Source organism: Mobula hypostoma, chromosome 9, assembly GCF_963921235.1.
Source record: "Mobula hypostoma chromosome 9, sMobHyp1.1, whole genome shotgun sequence".
Taxonomy (NCBI): domain Eukaryota; kingdom Metazoa; phylum Chordata; class Chondrichthyes; order Myliobatiformes; family Myliobatidae; genus Mobula; species Mobula hypostoma.
This window is the reverse complement of record NC_086105.1, coordinates 35,618,701-35,635,886: the sequence shown is the minus strand read 5'-3', so window position 1 is coordinate 35,635,886 and position 17,186 is coordinate 35,618,701. Positions and strand designations below refer to the sequence as shown.

The following is a 17,186-nucleotide window of genomic DNA, read 5'->3' as shown; positions in this document are numbered from 1 at the left end:
GGCTAGAAATTTGTTTTCTGTTTTTATTTTCACCAAACCAGCAACATGTAGTATTTAAACTATTCGAAAAAAGTGCCATTATGATCGTAGACTTGCATTGTTTTGTTCCTTTGTGTGACCATGCATTGTAATTTCAGCCTGTGTTATATTTTTGATTTATTGCAAAATAATGCAGATTCTTGCACTTAACCTTGTGGCTACAATTTTGGCAGCCAGCTTTTAGGAAGGATACCCAGAGCATTCATTTGAAGAGAAGTGTTTTTCAAAAGTAGCAGCTGCAGTGGTGGAGAGAGCAGGGCGAATGCTCACAGGGTCCCGGAGAGCTGCTGGAGAATACGTTAAGGGTGATATTTTCAGTGATAGAAGCCATGAAAGCTCTCCAAGGCTGCAACTAGAGATTTGGCAGGGAGACTTCTGGAAGGAGTAATTCTGCACAAGTTCAGTTTATGAACTTAACGCGCTTTGGGAAGTCTGCTAAAGTAATAAATCCCCATGCCTGTTTTGTCAGCTCCTGTGGACTGAAGGGGAAGTTGATGAAGAACAATTAAGAATTGAGTTTGGGTGACCACACTAATACAACAAGATGTGAGATTAGGCATAGATTGACATAAGAACCTGGAATTATCATGAAGCTTAAAAGCCAAGAATAAAAGTGACTATGATTAGGACCTTCACTTCAACTGCATTTAGAGTAATAAGAGGTCAGAGATGCATTATGTCAAACCATAATCTGCAGCAGGGTTACTCTTTGGAGAAGAGGAGTTTCCTGTAAATTGAGTGGACAAAGTCAGAGAAAATGAGCCCTTTCGCCCACTTGGTTTCTGTGGTTGCCTTTAATTCTTATGCTGTTGCCTATTTCCATGCCATCTAGCAAGACAGGTGGAAATAGGTTTTGATTGAAGAAAGTTTGTTAGAAGTTTGGGGAAAGAAGAGTGTTGAGTACAAGCAGTGTTTGGAATGAGGCTGTGGAGTAACCGGATGAAGAATGGAGAATACATCTTCTAGAGCTATCTAATCCATGAATAAACAAAAACTGTAATTTGTAGATGAGTTGAAGTTGAACATCACAAGTTAAAAATTGGACACTACATATTCATTGATGTGACTTGGGTGAATTTTATACCTGATCAATGTTTCTATTATAAACAAAAGTTCCTCAAGTGCTAAGAATCTTGTAAGTAAAGCCAGTTTTACACCACTAAAGGTTGGGATCAGTTATTTGAGGGTAAATCTGTATCTAACTTATGGGAGTATATTAAGACTTGTTGAATTAAAGGAGTTGTGTGAGGTAAATATTATACATGAGGAGTGGTAGATGTCTGAAACACTATCAGGTGATAGAAACAGATAACATAGCAACATTTAAGAAGCGTTTAGATAGGCACATGAACAATCAGGGGATAGAGGAAACCACACCAAGTGTCAGTGACAGGATAAGCTTAATTTGGCATCATGGCTGGTGCAGGCAGGGGCCAAAGGGCCTGCTCTTGTGCAGTACTGTTCTACATTTACATAATAGGTTGTGTTTATAAAACACTTCTTCCAGCTTTGTAAAATCAGATCCGCAATCTGATTTATTGGGTAGTTCTTTATTTTCCTCTTACATTTGCTTGTCATTTTTCTTTACTTCCAGGTGGGAGAGGATGTATAACATAGTATCTCGCTTGACGAGGCCCTGACCTTGTGCATATGAATGAGTGTATTTGGAGAACAGGTTAATAGATAAATATAGCTCTCATAATCATTTTAATCACTTCCAAGCCACACAACTGCATCCTAGCTCCTTTCGCTATTTACCATTCTCTTTTTATCCTACCTCTTCCCCACTGAATTACCCATTCAAACATTTACTCTTCTTTTCTATCTCTAACCATACCTGTGATCGTTCTGTTTTTCCAAGGATGTAATAAGGCCAGAGTCCCCTCTTCATCCTCAGCTAAGTGCCTCCTTTTTTAAGATATAACTTTAAATTAGAAATTAAAATACTTTTTCAATCATACATTGAGCACGTTTTAATTGTTGACAAAAAGTGAATAAAATAATTAGCTGGCTGGAAAATATCTTTTAAAAATTAAGATAACATTTTAAAATAACTTGGGAGTTTTTCATCTTGTTTTGAAATTACTTGAAGGAAAATATATTAGAAGCAGCAAAGGGAAATTCAGTAATAACTATTTAATTGTTGAGCCAGATGTTCAATTTGGCTGCAAGCACAGTTATTTCCAATGGTTCCATTTAATATCAGAGAATATGTACAATGTACAACTTGAAATTCTTATTCTCCACAGACATCCTTGAAAACGGAAGAAAAAACCCCAAAGAATGAATGTCAGGAAAAATGTAGAGTGCCAAGACCCCTGCCTCCCTCCCACGCATAAGCAGTATCAACCCTACCCCTTCCCCCACTTATTCTAGCATAAAGCATCTGCATTCTGGCCACCCACCATGCAAGCAACAGCAAAGCCCCCAAAGGGAGACTATACTTCAAAAACTAACTGTTCACTCCAATATTTCGACATCCCATAGGCTCTCTCTCTCACTAGCAAGGGAGAGACAGATATCGCTATTCCACAACTAGAGGGGAGATAAAAGTCGCTGTTTAGATGTTACAGTCAGTCTGTCTAGAGCGCTGCTTTTTATTTCTAGTTCCTCTACTCGAGAATCGGCAGCAAGCTCACTCACCATCGAGAGAGAGAAAGCAATTGATCCTGAGTGCAGAACCCTCCAACAACCACTTTTGCTGTCTTCAGTGTCTAGCTTCCACTGTGCTTCGGTTCGCAGCACCTGTGAGAATTCAGGGCCACGCAAATGCCCAAAGGCTTCCAACTTCAGGCTGAATCTGGAGATATTGAAACACTGCAGAGCAGTGAGCTCCAAGAATGGGAACATGCTGCCATGCAGAAACTGCAGTTTGATCAAAGATCCCAGCTACCCTGAAAAGGAAAATAGACACATTAGAATAGGAAGAATTTAACTGTTTTGCTGATGAGCTGCAAGAAATTGCCCTCTGGTGCCATCTTTAGCTCTGCCCACTTTGAGGCCAGCATGTACAGTTTTAAGCTCAGAGACTCACTGCTGTGGTCATCCCATAAAATAAAATGGGCTATCAACACAGCATTGGGTATTGTGATGTTCTGGATCTAGTGTGCTCTGCTCATGTCCATTTGACAGCTTGCTTCTGTAAAAGGCCTTTGAATTGTTTTAAATGTTTGATAGTTTCTAAACAGTTCAAAAGGATAATGCAATTAAATGTTAAAATGCTTAGAGACATCTGGCACAACAAATTAATTGGAAACATGAGATTATGGAAAACAAGAAAAATAAACCATTTATCTGCATTTTTCTTTACAATCATGGTTGGTAATCCTATTCATATGTATGGGCTCATGTTACATGTGGCATTATCTGCAGTGGGCACCCGGTCTCTTAGCTCAGGATATTTGCATTGAAGACCTGGAATCATTACTGAGTCCAGCAGTGGAGCAAGCAATCAGATGTGATGGCATCTCCAACTTGTTGCAATGCTGCTTATCTTATAGACTTTTGCTAACCAATGTTTCCTGGAACTGCTGGCTGAATATCACATTCCGGTCTGCTGATAATCATACCTCAAGTATAGATGTACTTTCTAAAGAAGACATTAGAAGTAACCAAAGCCATTGCAGTATAGAGAGATTTAATGATATTGAAACTACACTACACATGATCTGAGACAAAAGGCCAAAAATATGTTATTCCATTTATTTTGTTGAAATGTGTTTTCTACATTTGTTACAAAGAATATTAATAATCTAATTTTAAGGAAAAAGTTCATGAACTGTGGTAGATAATTCAATAAGATGTGTTAAGGAAAACATTAAAGTTCATGTTACAATCGATTTAGAGTAGGAATATCTGAGGCCATCTTCAGGTTGAAGTAGAAGTTGTTGCTGGCACTTCATTGTGTGGAATGTAGCAATGCATGGCAGCCACTGGTGTTCATTTGATGCCACTTCTGAAGAACTCAACAGTGCTTTTTATGCATGTGAGGCTATTGTTGCAGAAGGTTTGATTGAGGCTTTTCATGGAAGTAAAAGGATTCCACTCCATCTGAACCAGAACTTGGGGTCCAAGATGAGCATCTACCATTAAGAAAGTCTCTTGCAACCATCCATTATTATTTATTGTGCCACTCCCTTAACTCACCTGCATGCTATCAGCCCCCTCAGCACCCCACCCAGCCCTTATCTTTCTTGCCCCTTTGACATTGTTTTAACTGTTCTCTACATGCTCTGCTCAGCCATACTCTAATCCACTCACCCGTCATGTTCTTCAGTCCCTCAAGCAATTACAGTACTGTGCAAAAGTCTTAGAAGTAAAAAAAATTCTGTAAAGTGAAGATGCTTTCAAAAAGAATAAAATGAAAAAAGTTTCTAAATATCAAAAAAAAATTACAGTAAAGAGCAGTAAACAGTAATAAACTAAATCAAATCAATATTGGCTGTGACCACCCTTTTAAAATTGCAGCAATTGGTTTAGGTGTACTGTTGTTCGGTTTTATAAGTGTAATGCCCTGATTAAGATTTTTACAGGTATACTGTAGGTATTTCATTTTGGTGGTTCTGTAGGAGCAGTCTGTTCTGCTTTCAGCCTGTTTGGGTTTGACTAAGATAAGGGGTTTTGTGGTTCAACTTAAGAATGTTGTGTCTGCCAATCAGGATGGTGGAATTGCGAGATTCTAGGTGGGTGGAGAGGTTTTTGTGATGGACACTGGTGTGGGTTGAGGTCGCTTTGGCAGGAGCTGGGAGAAGACAGGAGGATGCTGTCCATGTTGCACAAGGTGCTTTATGCAGATGAATACTTCAAGCAGGAAGGACCTGTCCTTCTGTGGGGTAGCCTCTTCGTTAGAGATGGATTTCGAATGACATTCAGAAGGTGGTGTGTGTTTTTGCACAAACTGTGGATCCGGTGCATGAGTTAAAGACAACTTCAAGATGAGTTCAACTTAAGTGCATATTTGGACTGGGTTGCTAATGGATCCTTTTAATTTTTTTTCTTTTCTTTTTACTACTAACTGTTCAATAAAGCTGATATTTGTAAATCTATATACTACTAAAACTCTCATGCTCTGTCTGTGACCTCCAATTAGCGCAAACGGTGCATTGCAGTGGCACTTTTTTTGGCTAAATCAAATTAAAATGTGCTAACTTACAGAATGCAGGCAAAATTCAGGGTTATATATTTGTATAAAATTGCTCATTTGCAAATATCAACAGGTTCTCTTTCACCCAAGAGCCGACCCGCCATCATGGAAATTGGAACGCGACAGCCCGACGCATGCGCACAGCCAGCCTCAGCAGCGACACCTACCAGAGCAAAAGGGCAGGGCAGCTCTATTTCGAGGGGTCACATTCTGCTAATCACCATCAGCATGTGCAGGATTGGGACAGATCGAACTGCCACCCATCAATAAGATAATTAAATTTTATTGTAATGACGTACTTCAAGACACCCAGACAACCTTTTGCTGCAGTCAAAGGACAGCAGTGACTATATCACGACCATTTAGGAGAGCGCCAACCACATCATCAAGAATAATCAGCAACCTTTGGTGTTACTGCTTCATATCTTCTATCCAGCATTAGGGTAAAAAAAAAGGTCAGCTTAATTATGCCATATGGAAAGGGAAGGGGGACATTATGGTCAAGAGATGACGCCAAACGTCCTCGGGAAGCTGCAAGGAGAGGGAGAGAACAAGAATCGGATGAGGCCAGGGCCGCACGACTCCAGGATCAAAGAGTCAGGACAAAAAAAGATGAGAGAAGAGACAGAGGAGGAGAGGCATGCACGTCTCCAGGATCAGAGACAAACAGCAGAAGAGATGAAGAGACGGGGGTTGAAAGGACTGCACGTCTCCAGAATGACAACGAGAGGCACAAAGATGGCAGTTAAACCAGAAATGAGGCCGTCAAAAGTGTCCTTCGTTAAACGAGGAGGAGCTATATTTGCTTTGCTACGCGTCGTTCTTCTTTAATAAACTGAGGTTTTCTACTTCAGTTTCCAAAGCAAAGCAATACCAGTAGCATTCAGGAACATTTAATGTTCATTCTGGTCACATCAGATTGCATTACCCTTCTCTCACAGGGTGCCCCAACGGGTCACCCCGTTGTCTTATACTTTAATTGTATGAATATATGAGTTGTTATTTCTTGCCAAAGGCTAATTGCATGGAGACAGTATTTACACAGACTGTGGTTCAGGTGGGCAAAACATCCCGGTCTCCTGGAATTGGTGGTATCCAAGTCATATCTACCCTAGATATACAAGCCTGAGAAAGGTAGTTTTCTCATCGCTGAGTCCGTTGGCTGTTAGCAAGTGGCTAATAAGCCACATCTATAGAGACGCCCGGTAAAAAGGGTTTCATATATTTTAAAAAATCGGCTTGTAGATTGTTCCAAGCATCTTGGAGAACTTGCCACAGTTTTTCTGCAGACTTTGGCTGTCTTGATTGCTTCTGTCTCTCCAGGTAATCCCAGACAGCCTCAGTGATGCTGAGATCAGGGCTCTGGTGCCATAACATCTGTTGGAGAACTCCTTGTTTTTCTTTTCACCGAAGAAAGTTCTTTATGACCTTGGTTGTGTATTTGGGGTCATTGTCCTGCTGCAGAATGAAGCTGAGACCAATCAGATGCCTCCCTGACAGTTTTGTGTTATTGTTGTGTGAACAAAGTCACCAGAGAAACACAGTTGGTAGAAATGAAAAGTAGTCTTTTATTTGAGACACACACTCACAAATAAACTGACAGCCTTTTGGAATCACCAGAAAGGGAGAGAGGAGAGAGAGAGAGACCCTTTCTGAACAAGAGGGTCTGCCTGACCCAACACTGCATGGCGTTTTATATGCTGAAGATCAAATGACAATTCCATATTTACAATGCTTCCTTTGAACCACACACCACCCTCTTTACATCCACACGACAAACACCCAAATAATGAATTTAATCAGCATTGTCTGGTCTTCCAATTAGCTGTGGTTCATAGTCTCAGGAACTCATTGCTCAGAGCTGCATTTTAGATTTAATCCACAGTTCATATTCAAATCTTAAAATTACTGGCTGAAGTTATTTGCATTATGTGCTAACCCCAAAAAACACCAACAGCATAATGGATGAGAACCTGCTTGTACTCCTCAGCACTGAGGACCCCATTAATTCTGACCAGATCACCAACTCCATTTGCAGAAATGCAGCCCAAACCCACAGGGAACCTCCACTGTGTTTCACTGTTGACTGCAGACAGTCATCCATATAGCACCCTCCAGCTCTTCTATGGACAAACTGCTTCATGTTTGAGCCAAAATGTTCAAATTTTGACTCATCGGTCCAGAGTACTTGCTCCCATTATTCAGGACCCTATTCCTTGTGTTTTTGTGCCTATGTAAGTCTCTTGGCTTTGTTTCCACTTTGGAGGAATGGCTTTTTGGCAGCAACTCTTCCATGAAGACTTCTCTGTATTTTCAAGGGGTATACTTGGGTTCCAGTGGTTTCTGTGAGTTCAGATATGATAACAATAATGGACTTCTTCTGAGTTAGCAGTGACATCAGTTCATTGTATCTCTGAACTGCTGCACTCAGTTTCCATGGCTGACCATTGTGTTTCTGGTCCTCAACCTTGTCCATTTCTTTGTGCTCCTTCAGAACAGCTCGGACAGCACATATTGAAACTCCTGTCTGCCATGAAATTTCTGCTTGGGAGAGACCTTGCTGATGCAGAATGACCACCTTGTGTCTTGTTGTTATGCTCATTCTTACCATGATGTAAGAATTGAGGATGTGAGGGTTGAACTGTGCCATCTGCCACACCCTCACCTTTTAGTTTGGTTGTCCTGCACGCAGTTTGATTCTTTCTGCACCCATTTATGTTTCAGTTAATCAGTTTAGTTCATTCAACTTATTATGTCATTGATCATGAGGACCTGTTTGTTATCTTTGTTTAATCATGCACTGGGCTATATCCCTGCAAACTTACTATTTGAAAAGTGGCCTATTACTTAATATGTTATTTTTAAGGAAATATGAAAATCTCTGAACATTTAATTTTATGAAAAAATGAATGGAAATCTAAAATCTGTTCTTTTCTATTGACACAGTAATGCAGAAGACAAAGAATATACATCTAAAGCAAAACTTGTGTTTTAAAAATATCTAGGGTGCCTCGGACTTCTGCAAAGTACTGTTCTTAATTTCCTGCGCCAGACATTCACCACCCCTTTAGATATTTTCATGCCTATTCCTTCTCTGTGTGAGATGTTCCCCCCTGGGAAATTGCCGAATAAGGCCCTGATAATTGGATATCGTCTTGGTAGCTGTATAGAATTGTGTATTGAGGGCCTTTGATTATCGGTGTGGGTGTTGCTGATTTTGACTCGCATCTCTTATTCAGTACTGCATATTTCAGTCATGTCTGTAGCCTTAATTGTTTTCATCAGCACTTAAACTTCCTAGTTAGATTAAAAAAGAAAAGCAAAAAATGCAAGAAATGATTGGAGTATTTAATCCTTTATAATATAGTTCAGGATAGCTTTGCTTATTAGATTAGTCAAAATATAAAATTACTTTTTAAATACACACAAACTGCGAAGTTCAAATAGTGCATGTAGATCAGCCAGATTTAAAGAAAGGGAATGATATTAACATGGGTGAAAGGATGGAAGGATTGGAAGAAAGGGCAAATGGCTAAAAGGGGCAGGGAAGAGGTTGGAAATTAAGTAATGTGCCATACAGGTGAGGGTTGAGATTATGAGAGAGAGGTTAGAAGGGCCCCTCAGAATCATCAAATATGAAAGAAGTTATGAATAGATGCATTATCCTGGTAAGGGCAACCTATTGCATTTAAATATTGTGAAGCACCTACAGCCTCTGTGTTTAGTGCCATCCTGAATTTTAAAAAATCAGCACTCTTTCTGTAGTCGTCCATCATCAAGAAAGCAATCTCTTTATCGTTCTGGAGGTTCTCAGCTTTACGTCTTTACTTAGATTACCTTAGGTGAAATCAACAATTTATGGGTGTAAGAGTTAAACCCAATATTTATCTATTCTAGGTTAATGACTTTATTCTGCACTTCACTGTCCAGATGGTACTTGCACTCTTCTCCTTATTCATCCATTCATTAATGTGCAATGTCAATGGAAACTTCACAGCTGTCTTCTATTATAATTTGCAGGAAGAGTTACGGTTAATGAGAGTTGTAGACGAAATCATGGCAATGCAGCAGGATTTTACTAACCAGCTTTTAATTAAGAAGACACAAGTCCAGGATGTGCAAAAGGAACTTGATGAAGCCAGAAAGAAATTATCAAATACTGACAGGTACATTTATCCAAGTTATCATAGCAAAAACGACTTTGTTTTGAATACTGCTATATCATTGTACAACATATGATTAACATTTAGAACACAATTTCCACTTTTTTGTTTGCTAATAATTACAATTTAATAAATCCAGCAATATGCCTACTTTTCAAAGTAGTCATTAATAGCTTAGTTAAATTGTTTTTTGATCATTCAATACAAAAAAAATCAAGTGAAAAATATTAACATAAAATAATGGAAGAAGACCCACAAAAAGAGCTTAACTATCACATCAAGCATGAGCAGCATTTTGAAAGAACTATCTAATTCTGATCTTCCCCTATTGCCTTACCAGTTTACCATTTCAGGTGTTTATGCAATTTCCTACTGAAACGTGGCATTGAAACTCCTATCAGTCTTGCAGACAGCATATTAGATAACAAGAACATGTATTTTTAATCCATGCATTACCTTTCCTTTGTCAATTATCTTAAATCTGTATTGTTTAATTAATTATCCTTGTGCCCTTCGATCAGTGTCCTTTTTCCTGGACCTGATGAATTGCAATCTCAGGTCTTAAAAGATATGGCACTCAGTGTTATGTGATGCGTTAGTTGTAATCTTCCAAAGTTTTCTAATTCTGGAAATTTCCCAGGAATTGGAAGACTGCAAATTCAACAATCTTAAAGAAAGTAAGAAGGTAGGAACAGGCAAGTGTGGGCCAGTTAGCCTAAATAACAAGTTTTTGTTGGAAAATACTAAAATCTGTGCTTAAGGAAATAGTTGCCAGGGACTTTACAAATCAATACAATTCACCAGTCTTTTTGTAAAGGGGAAATAATCTTTGAGAAATTTATGAGATTGTAATACTTAAAGAGCAGAATGAAAAAAAACTGGTAAGTAGAGTGTTTTAGGTATATAAAAAGAAACATATTGTAGGGTGCCAAATAGAAATTAATCTTGTGTTATCAACCTATGAAATTGTGTGTTACATAATAGCATGGATACAGGATCAGTTACCTACTGAAAAGAGTCTGGATAAATTGATTATTTCTAGTTTGGAAGGTTGTAGCTAACAAGATGTCACAATGGTCATTATTGGGGCCTCAGATTTTGGCAACGGATGTTAATGTCCTGGAAGATATAGCTAAGTATATTGTATCTTTATTTGATGATGATCCAAAGCAATGAAGGAAAGCTTCTTGTAATGAAGACAGAATCAGTCAACAAAGGGAATATAGATAACCTGGAAGAACTGTTTGGGGCCCTGAATGGTAGTGAGGGAGGAGGTGTAAGGGCAGGTGTAGCACTTGTTCCATTTGTAAGGATAAGTGCCAGGAGGGAGATCAGTGGGGAGGGACACATGGACAAGGGAATCGTATAAGGAGCAATCCCTGCGGAGAGCAGAAAGTGGGGGCGGGGGGGGGAAATGGTGGTGGGATCCCGTTGGAGGCAGTGGAAGTTGTGGTGAATTATGTGCTGGACGTGGAGGCTAGTGGGGTAGTAGGTAAGGACAAGAGGAACCCTATCCCTGGTAGGGTGGCGGAGGATGTGGTAAGAGCAGATGTGCGTGAAATGGAAGAGATGTGGTTGAGGGCAGCATTAATGGTGGAGGAAGTGAGGTCCCTTTCTTTAAAAAAGGAGAACATCTCCTTGGTTCTGGAATAAAAAGCCTCATCCTTAGAGCAGATGCAACAGAAATGGAGGAATTGAGAGAAGGGGATGGCATTTGTACAAGTATCAGGGTGGGAAGAGGAGTAGTCCAGGTAGCTGTATTTTTTTCCCATAGATGCTGCCTGGCCTACTGAGTTCCTTCAACATTTTGTGTGTGTTGCATGGGTTTCAGCATCTGCAGATTTTCTCTTGTTTGTGTCTAATCCAGTTTGCTACCTTATCTTGAATGCTCAAGCAATGGCACCTTCTTGACCAACCTCCCATACAGGACCTTGTCAACTGCCTTGCTAAAGTCCGTGTAGACAGCATCCACTGATTTGCCTTCATCAACTTTTCTAGTAACTTCCTCAAAAAAACTCTATAAGATTGGTTAGACACCATGCACAAAGCCATGCTGACTAGCCTTAATGACAGTCCGTGTCTATCCAAATACTCATATATCCATTCCCTTAAAATACCTTTTAATAACTTTCCTGCTACTAATGTCAGGCTCACCAGCCTATAATTTCCTGATTTATTTTTAGAGCCTTTCTTAAAACAGTGGAACAATATTAGCTCTCCTCCAATCTTCTGGTATCTCATGTGTCACTAAGGATGAGTTAAATATCACTGCTGGGGCCCCTGCAATTTCTGCAATTGCTTCCCACGGTCCGAGGGAACTCTTTGTCAGGCCCTGGGAATTTATCCACCCTAATTTGCCTTAAAATAGCAAACACTTCCCCCTCTGTAATCTCTATAGAGTCCGTGGAGTCGATGTTGCTTTGCCCCTCTTCTATAGATTCTCATCTCCTGGGTAAATACAGTTGCGAAAACTCTACTTAAGATCTCCCCCCATCTCTTTTGGCTCCACGCATGGATTACTATTCTGACCTTCCAGAGCACCAATTTTGTCACTTGCAATCCTTTTGCTCTTAATGTATCCGTCGAATCGCTTAGGATTCTCCTTCACATAATCTGTTAGGGCAACCTCATGCCTTCTTTTAGCCCACCTGATGTCTTTCTTAGATGTTCTCTTGCACTTCTACTCCATAAGTACCTCATTTGTTCCTACCTATCTACAACTGCTATGCACCTCCTTTATTTTTCTTAATTGGGGCCTCAATATCTCTTGAAAGGCAAGGTTCCCTAAACCTGTTATCTTTACCCTTTATTTTGATAGGCACATACAAGCTTTGTACTCTCAAAATTCCATTTCTGAAGACCTCCCATGTACCAGGTACACCCTTGCCAGAAAACAGTCTGTCCCAATCCATACTTGCCAGAAACCTTTCTGATAACCATAAAAATTGGCCTTTCTCCAGTTTAGAATCTCAACCTGTGGACTAGACCTATCTTTTTCCATATTTACTTTGAAACTCATGGCATTATGATCACTAGATTCCAAGTGTTCTCTGACACACACTTCTGTCACCTGCCCTATCACTCCCTAAGAGCAGATCAACTATCGCACACACTCTTTTTGGGACTTGTACATACCGATTAAGGAAACATTCCTGAGCACATTTGGAAAAACTTTGTCCCATCCAGTGCTTTTATAGTATTGGAGTCATAGTCAATATGTGGAAAGTTAAAATCAACACCAAATTATCAACCTTATGGTTCTTGCAGCAGTCTGCGATCTCTAGAAACTTGTTCCTCTGAATCCCACAAACTGTTGGGTGGTCTGTAATATAGCCCCATTAACATGGCCATACCTGTCTTCTTCCTCAGTTCCACCCATAACGCCTCAGTAGACGAGTTCTCCAGTCTGTCATGATTGAGCAATGCCATGACATTTTCCCTGACTAGTAATGCCAACTGTCCTCCTTTAATCCCTCCTGTTCTGTCACATCTAAGACAATGAAACCCTGGAATATTGAGCTGCCAGTCCTGCCCCTCCAGCAACCAAGACTTTGACTAATGGCTGCAAATCATATTTCAATGCGTTGGTCTATGCCCTGACCTCATCTGCTTTTCCTACAATACTTCTTGCATTGAAATATACACAGCTCAGGACATAAGTCGCACTATGCTCAACCTTTTGATTGCTGACTTTGTCTGAGGTCTTAATAACATCTGTCTCCACAACCTCTCCACTATCTGTTCCGGCACTCTGGTTCTCATCTCCCTGCAACTCTAGTTTAAATCCTCCCATACAGCACTAGTAAACCTTCCTGCTAGGATATTAGTCCCCTTCCAGTTCAGGTGCAAGCTGTCTCTTCTGTGCTGATCCCACCTTTCCAAGAAGAGAGCCCAGTGATCCAAAATTTAATGCTCTACCTCCTACGTCAACTCTTTAGCCATATGTTAAATCTTCCTATTACTGGCCTCACTAGCACGTAGCACAGGTAGCGATGCTGAGATCACAACTCTGGAGGTCCTGCCCTTTAACTTAGCACCCAGCACCCTGAACTTACTTTGCAGAATCCTGTCACTCTTTCTACCTATGTCATTGGTACCTACATGGACCATGACCTCTGGCTGTTCACCCCCCCACTTGAAAGCTAGTGTTTTTTTTACACAAGTCACTTGAAGTTAGGAGCCTACAGACAGACAATTCCCCCTCCTCCCCTTCTCTCCCCCCTTCTCTCCCCCCTTCTCTCCCCCCTTCTCTCCCCCCTTCTCTCCCCCTTCTCTCCCCCCCTTCTCTCCCCCCTTCTCTCCCCCTTCTCTCCCCCTTCTCTCCCCCCTTCTCTCCCCCCTCTCTCCCCCTCTCTCCCCCCTCTCTCCCCCTCTCTCCCCCTCTCTCCCCCCTCTCCCCCCTCTCCCCCCTCTCCCCCTCTCTCCCCCCTCTCTCCCCCTCTCTCCCCCCCTCTCCCCCCTCTCTCCCCCCTCTCTCCCCCCCTCTCCCCCCTCTCCCCCCCCCTCTCTCCCCCCCTCTCTCCCCCCTCTCCCCCCTCTCTCCCCCCTCTCCCCCCTCCCCCCTCTCCCCTCTCTCCTCCCCTCCCCCTCTCCTCCCCTCCCTTCCCCTCCCTTCCCCTCTCTTCCCCTCTCCCCCTCTCCCCCCTCTCTCCCTTCCCCTCTCCCCCCTCTCTCCCTTCCCCTCTCCCTCTCTTTCCCCCTCCCTCTCTCCTCCCCCTTTATATCACATATTAAATATAATTTTTAAATCTGATTAAAGCTGAAATGTAAGTGCAGTAAACAGGAAAACAGTATGTGAGAGAAATGGTGGTATAATGATGATACAGTTGTTACAGGCTGGTAACCCAAAGACATAGGTTAACAGTCCAGAAATCAAGGTAGCTATGGCATTTAAATTCAGTTGAAAGACTGGAACTAAAACTAAAACATCCAGTCCGTCAGATTGGTATCTACTTTTAGAGTGGAATTATGTCTTTGTTTTCTAACCTGGCCTGTGTTATTTCAAATTTAGAGCATTGTGATAAACTCTTAAAGTGGTCTCTGAAATTACCTAATAACCTACTTTTCACAGGGGCAGTGAGGGATGGGCAATTATTAATGATGGCAAAATTTTTAAAAATGACTTCTAAGGACTGAGTACAGGAATTTTATAGGTGAGACATTATCTGGACTATTACATATACTTAAGGGAGTATATATATTGGATGGTGAAAGTGCAATAAAAAGTTACCAGATTAATTCCTGGAATGACTGGTTTGTGGTTGAAGAAATACTAAAGAGACCAGAGTGAAATTAGAAAAATAAGAAGTTAACTCATTGAAATATACATAATTCTTAAAGAGCTTGAGAGAGAAAATAGATGTGGATTTATATTCAAGCACAATAATCAAGACTGGAAACTTAAAAAAAAACAAAAACATCACTTCATGTTTTTTTCTGTCTAGGGAGTTGACAAAGTTTCAGAAAGAATATGTTTCTGTTGAAGCATCTATAGAACAAGGAAGATTGGAGCGACACAATCTTCTGATTGCCTGCAAAGTCCAAGATATACAGATTGAATTACTCCAGGGCAGACTAGAAGAAATTAGTGAGGTATATACAGTATTGGAATCTATTTTCTTGTTACTTTTCTAGAATGTCTGTATACTTGGAAATATGTTGTTTCAGGTAAAGGGGCAAATCATTAGAGAAAAGAACTGTGACTTCCACCTAATTATCATGGAGTACTTTTTAGGAAATAAAATACAGAACCATTTGTTAAATCCTTGATTACACAGTTAGCAGGTATGCTGTGCAAGTCTGTTTTAAATTGTACAATCTAGGTCCATCCACCATCCTGAAATCAGAGGACCACTTCAGTCCTCTCCAGCATAATGGATCCAAGGGCTAACATTTTCTAAGTCAATGATCACAGAGACCAATGATGTTCAGACATAGCCCTGATCACACTCCAATTCCTGTGCTAGTTTTCCTGCAAAGGTGAAGGTCTTTGGGATCCTGTACCTCATAGCTTACAGCAGGCATTGGTTGTTTTGTGTCATGTCCTGAAGTTTATAGCATACATTTTAGGAGGGAGCTCGCAATTGGTCTCTACTTTGGAGGAGATACTTCTTGAGTACAGCTGACAGTCTCAAGCACTCAGATTTTGCAGGATTGCTGACTTGTTGGAAGTTCAGGGGGTTCTAGATGGTCTTCCCATATGAACATGGAATTCCTTTCAGCATCACAATGACACACAAAAGTATGTATGCAGTATGCAATATTGAGATACCTCTTTCCCACAGACACCCACAAGAGAAAGAAAACCATGAAACCCGTTCAAAGAATAAGCATCAACCCACATGCAAAAAAAATTGTGCTGACAGCAACAAAAAACCAAGCAAAAACACAGAATATGAAGTACAAAATTGAAAGAGTCCATGCATATACAGTTCAGCTCAATGTTCATATCTGCAGGCCATCCTGGTTCAAAATCACCCAAAATAGCAACAAAAAAAGGAGCAACCAGAAACACATCATAACCTGAACTACAGAGTCCAATCCACAAACTGCATCAATTAAACCTTGCCCAGGGCCCAGAACTCTGACACCATCCTTCAACAGCATCAAGGAAGCGAGAGAGAAACTTATTTGAATACAGGGCCCTTCCTTTGGGAGCAGTGAGTGAGAGGGAGAGAGAAACGGTCACATCTAGATGCCTTCCTCTGGCAGCAGCAAGCAAGAAGCTGTTAGATGGCGCTGAACACTCACTCGCCTCAATGATTTCAATCTTCCTCAGTGCTTTAATCGGCAAGACCAGCAAGAAACAGAGTTGATCATGGGCTCATGGCCTGTCTCCAGGCTTCCTGGCCTCTAGGCCGCACTCTTCGCTTGAAACACCCTTGGAGACAGCAAAGAGCCAGATCGCCCAAATGGCTCAAAATACACGCCACCAAAATGTTGATCATGGGCTCCAACAATAGCAAAGCCACATTTGAAAGAAAAAGAAGATGTAAAAAAGTGAACGAAATAGTTTCGTGAACCGTCTGGATGATATTGCCCTTGGTTGTGTTGATCATTGGTACCATCTTCTAACAGCAGAAAAAAGGTAAAGAACTTATTAGCAGCATTGGAGAAAAGCACTGACAGTGTATGCATCATAGTTCAAAGCTTCCTTACCTGTGCAGCTGGTTACATGGTTAATATATGGTTTTGAATTTCCTGTAGCAAATTAATGTGACATGGCAACGATGTTTGAAATAACCAAATACATAATGTAAATCACACCTGTTGTCAGATGGGATTTCAGGTTGATTAGATGACTTAGTTTTATATGTAACCATTATCAGCATAAGGAGTATTTTGTCATGTAATTTATGCTCATTTACGTTTATTAATGTAAAATGCTTATTTCATGGCAGTTATACCCTGGGTACTTATACCCATGACAATACATTTGAACTTGAAACCAGGGATATACAACTGTTTGTGCAAAGACTTCCACATTGGCATGTCTAAGCTGTCGGCTTTTTTTTAGAGCTTGGGTATTGTATATGATCTTGCTTGGGTCTTGAGCATCAATTGAGGAGTAACAGGAAAAATGTGTATATCCATAAACTTGCAGAGATTAGGTAGAAAGTCATCCTCCAACAGCACCTTTAACACAGGTCTGCAAATGATATTTTAGCCCATGATTTAAAGAGTAATAAATTTCTAGCTCTAGCATTTCTACCGTATTACAGATTTGTCACATCTGTAACATGCATGACTGGGGGTAGGGGTGGTGGGAAGGGGATTTGCTTTTGTTATTGTTGTTGTTGCTGCTTGTGTTGTTCATATGAACATTGTGGTATGCTGTGTTG

At 40.7% G+C, this 17,186-nt stretch overlaps 1 protein-coding gene across 1 annotated transcript in view; it reads left to right on the top strand.

Moving 5' to 3' along the window:
* LOC134352361 (structural maintenance of chromosomes protein 1B-like) overlaps positions 1 to 17,186 on the top strand; it is a 107,347-nt gene that overhangs the window by 55,449 nt on the left and 34,712 nt on the right. The window contains exons 17-18 of the mRNA XM_063059670.1: positions 9,203 to 9,348; positions 14,790 to 14,946. Coding sequence (XP_062915740.1) covers positions 9,203 to 9,348; positions 14,790 to 14,946 — 303 coding nt within the window. The remainder of the gene's footprint in view (positions 1 to 9,202; positions 9,349 to 14,789; positions 14,947 to 17,186) is intronic.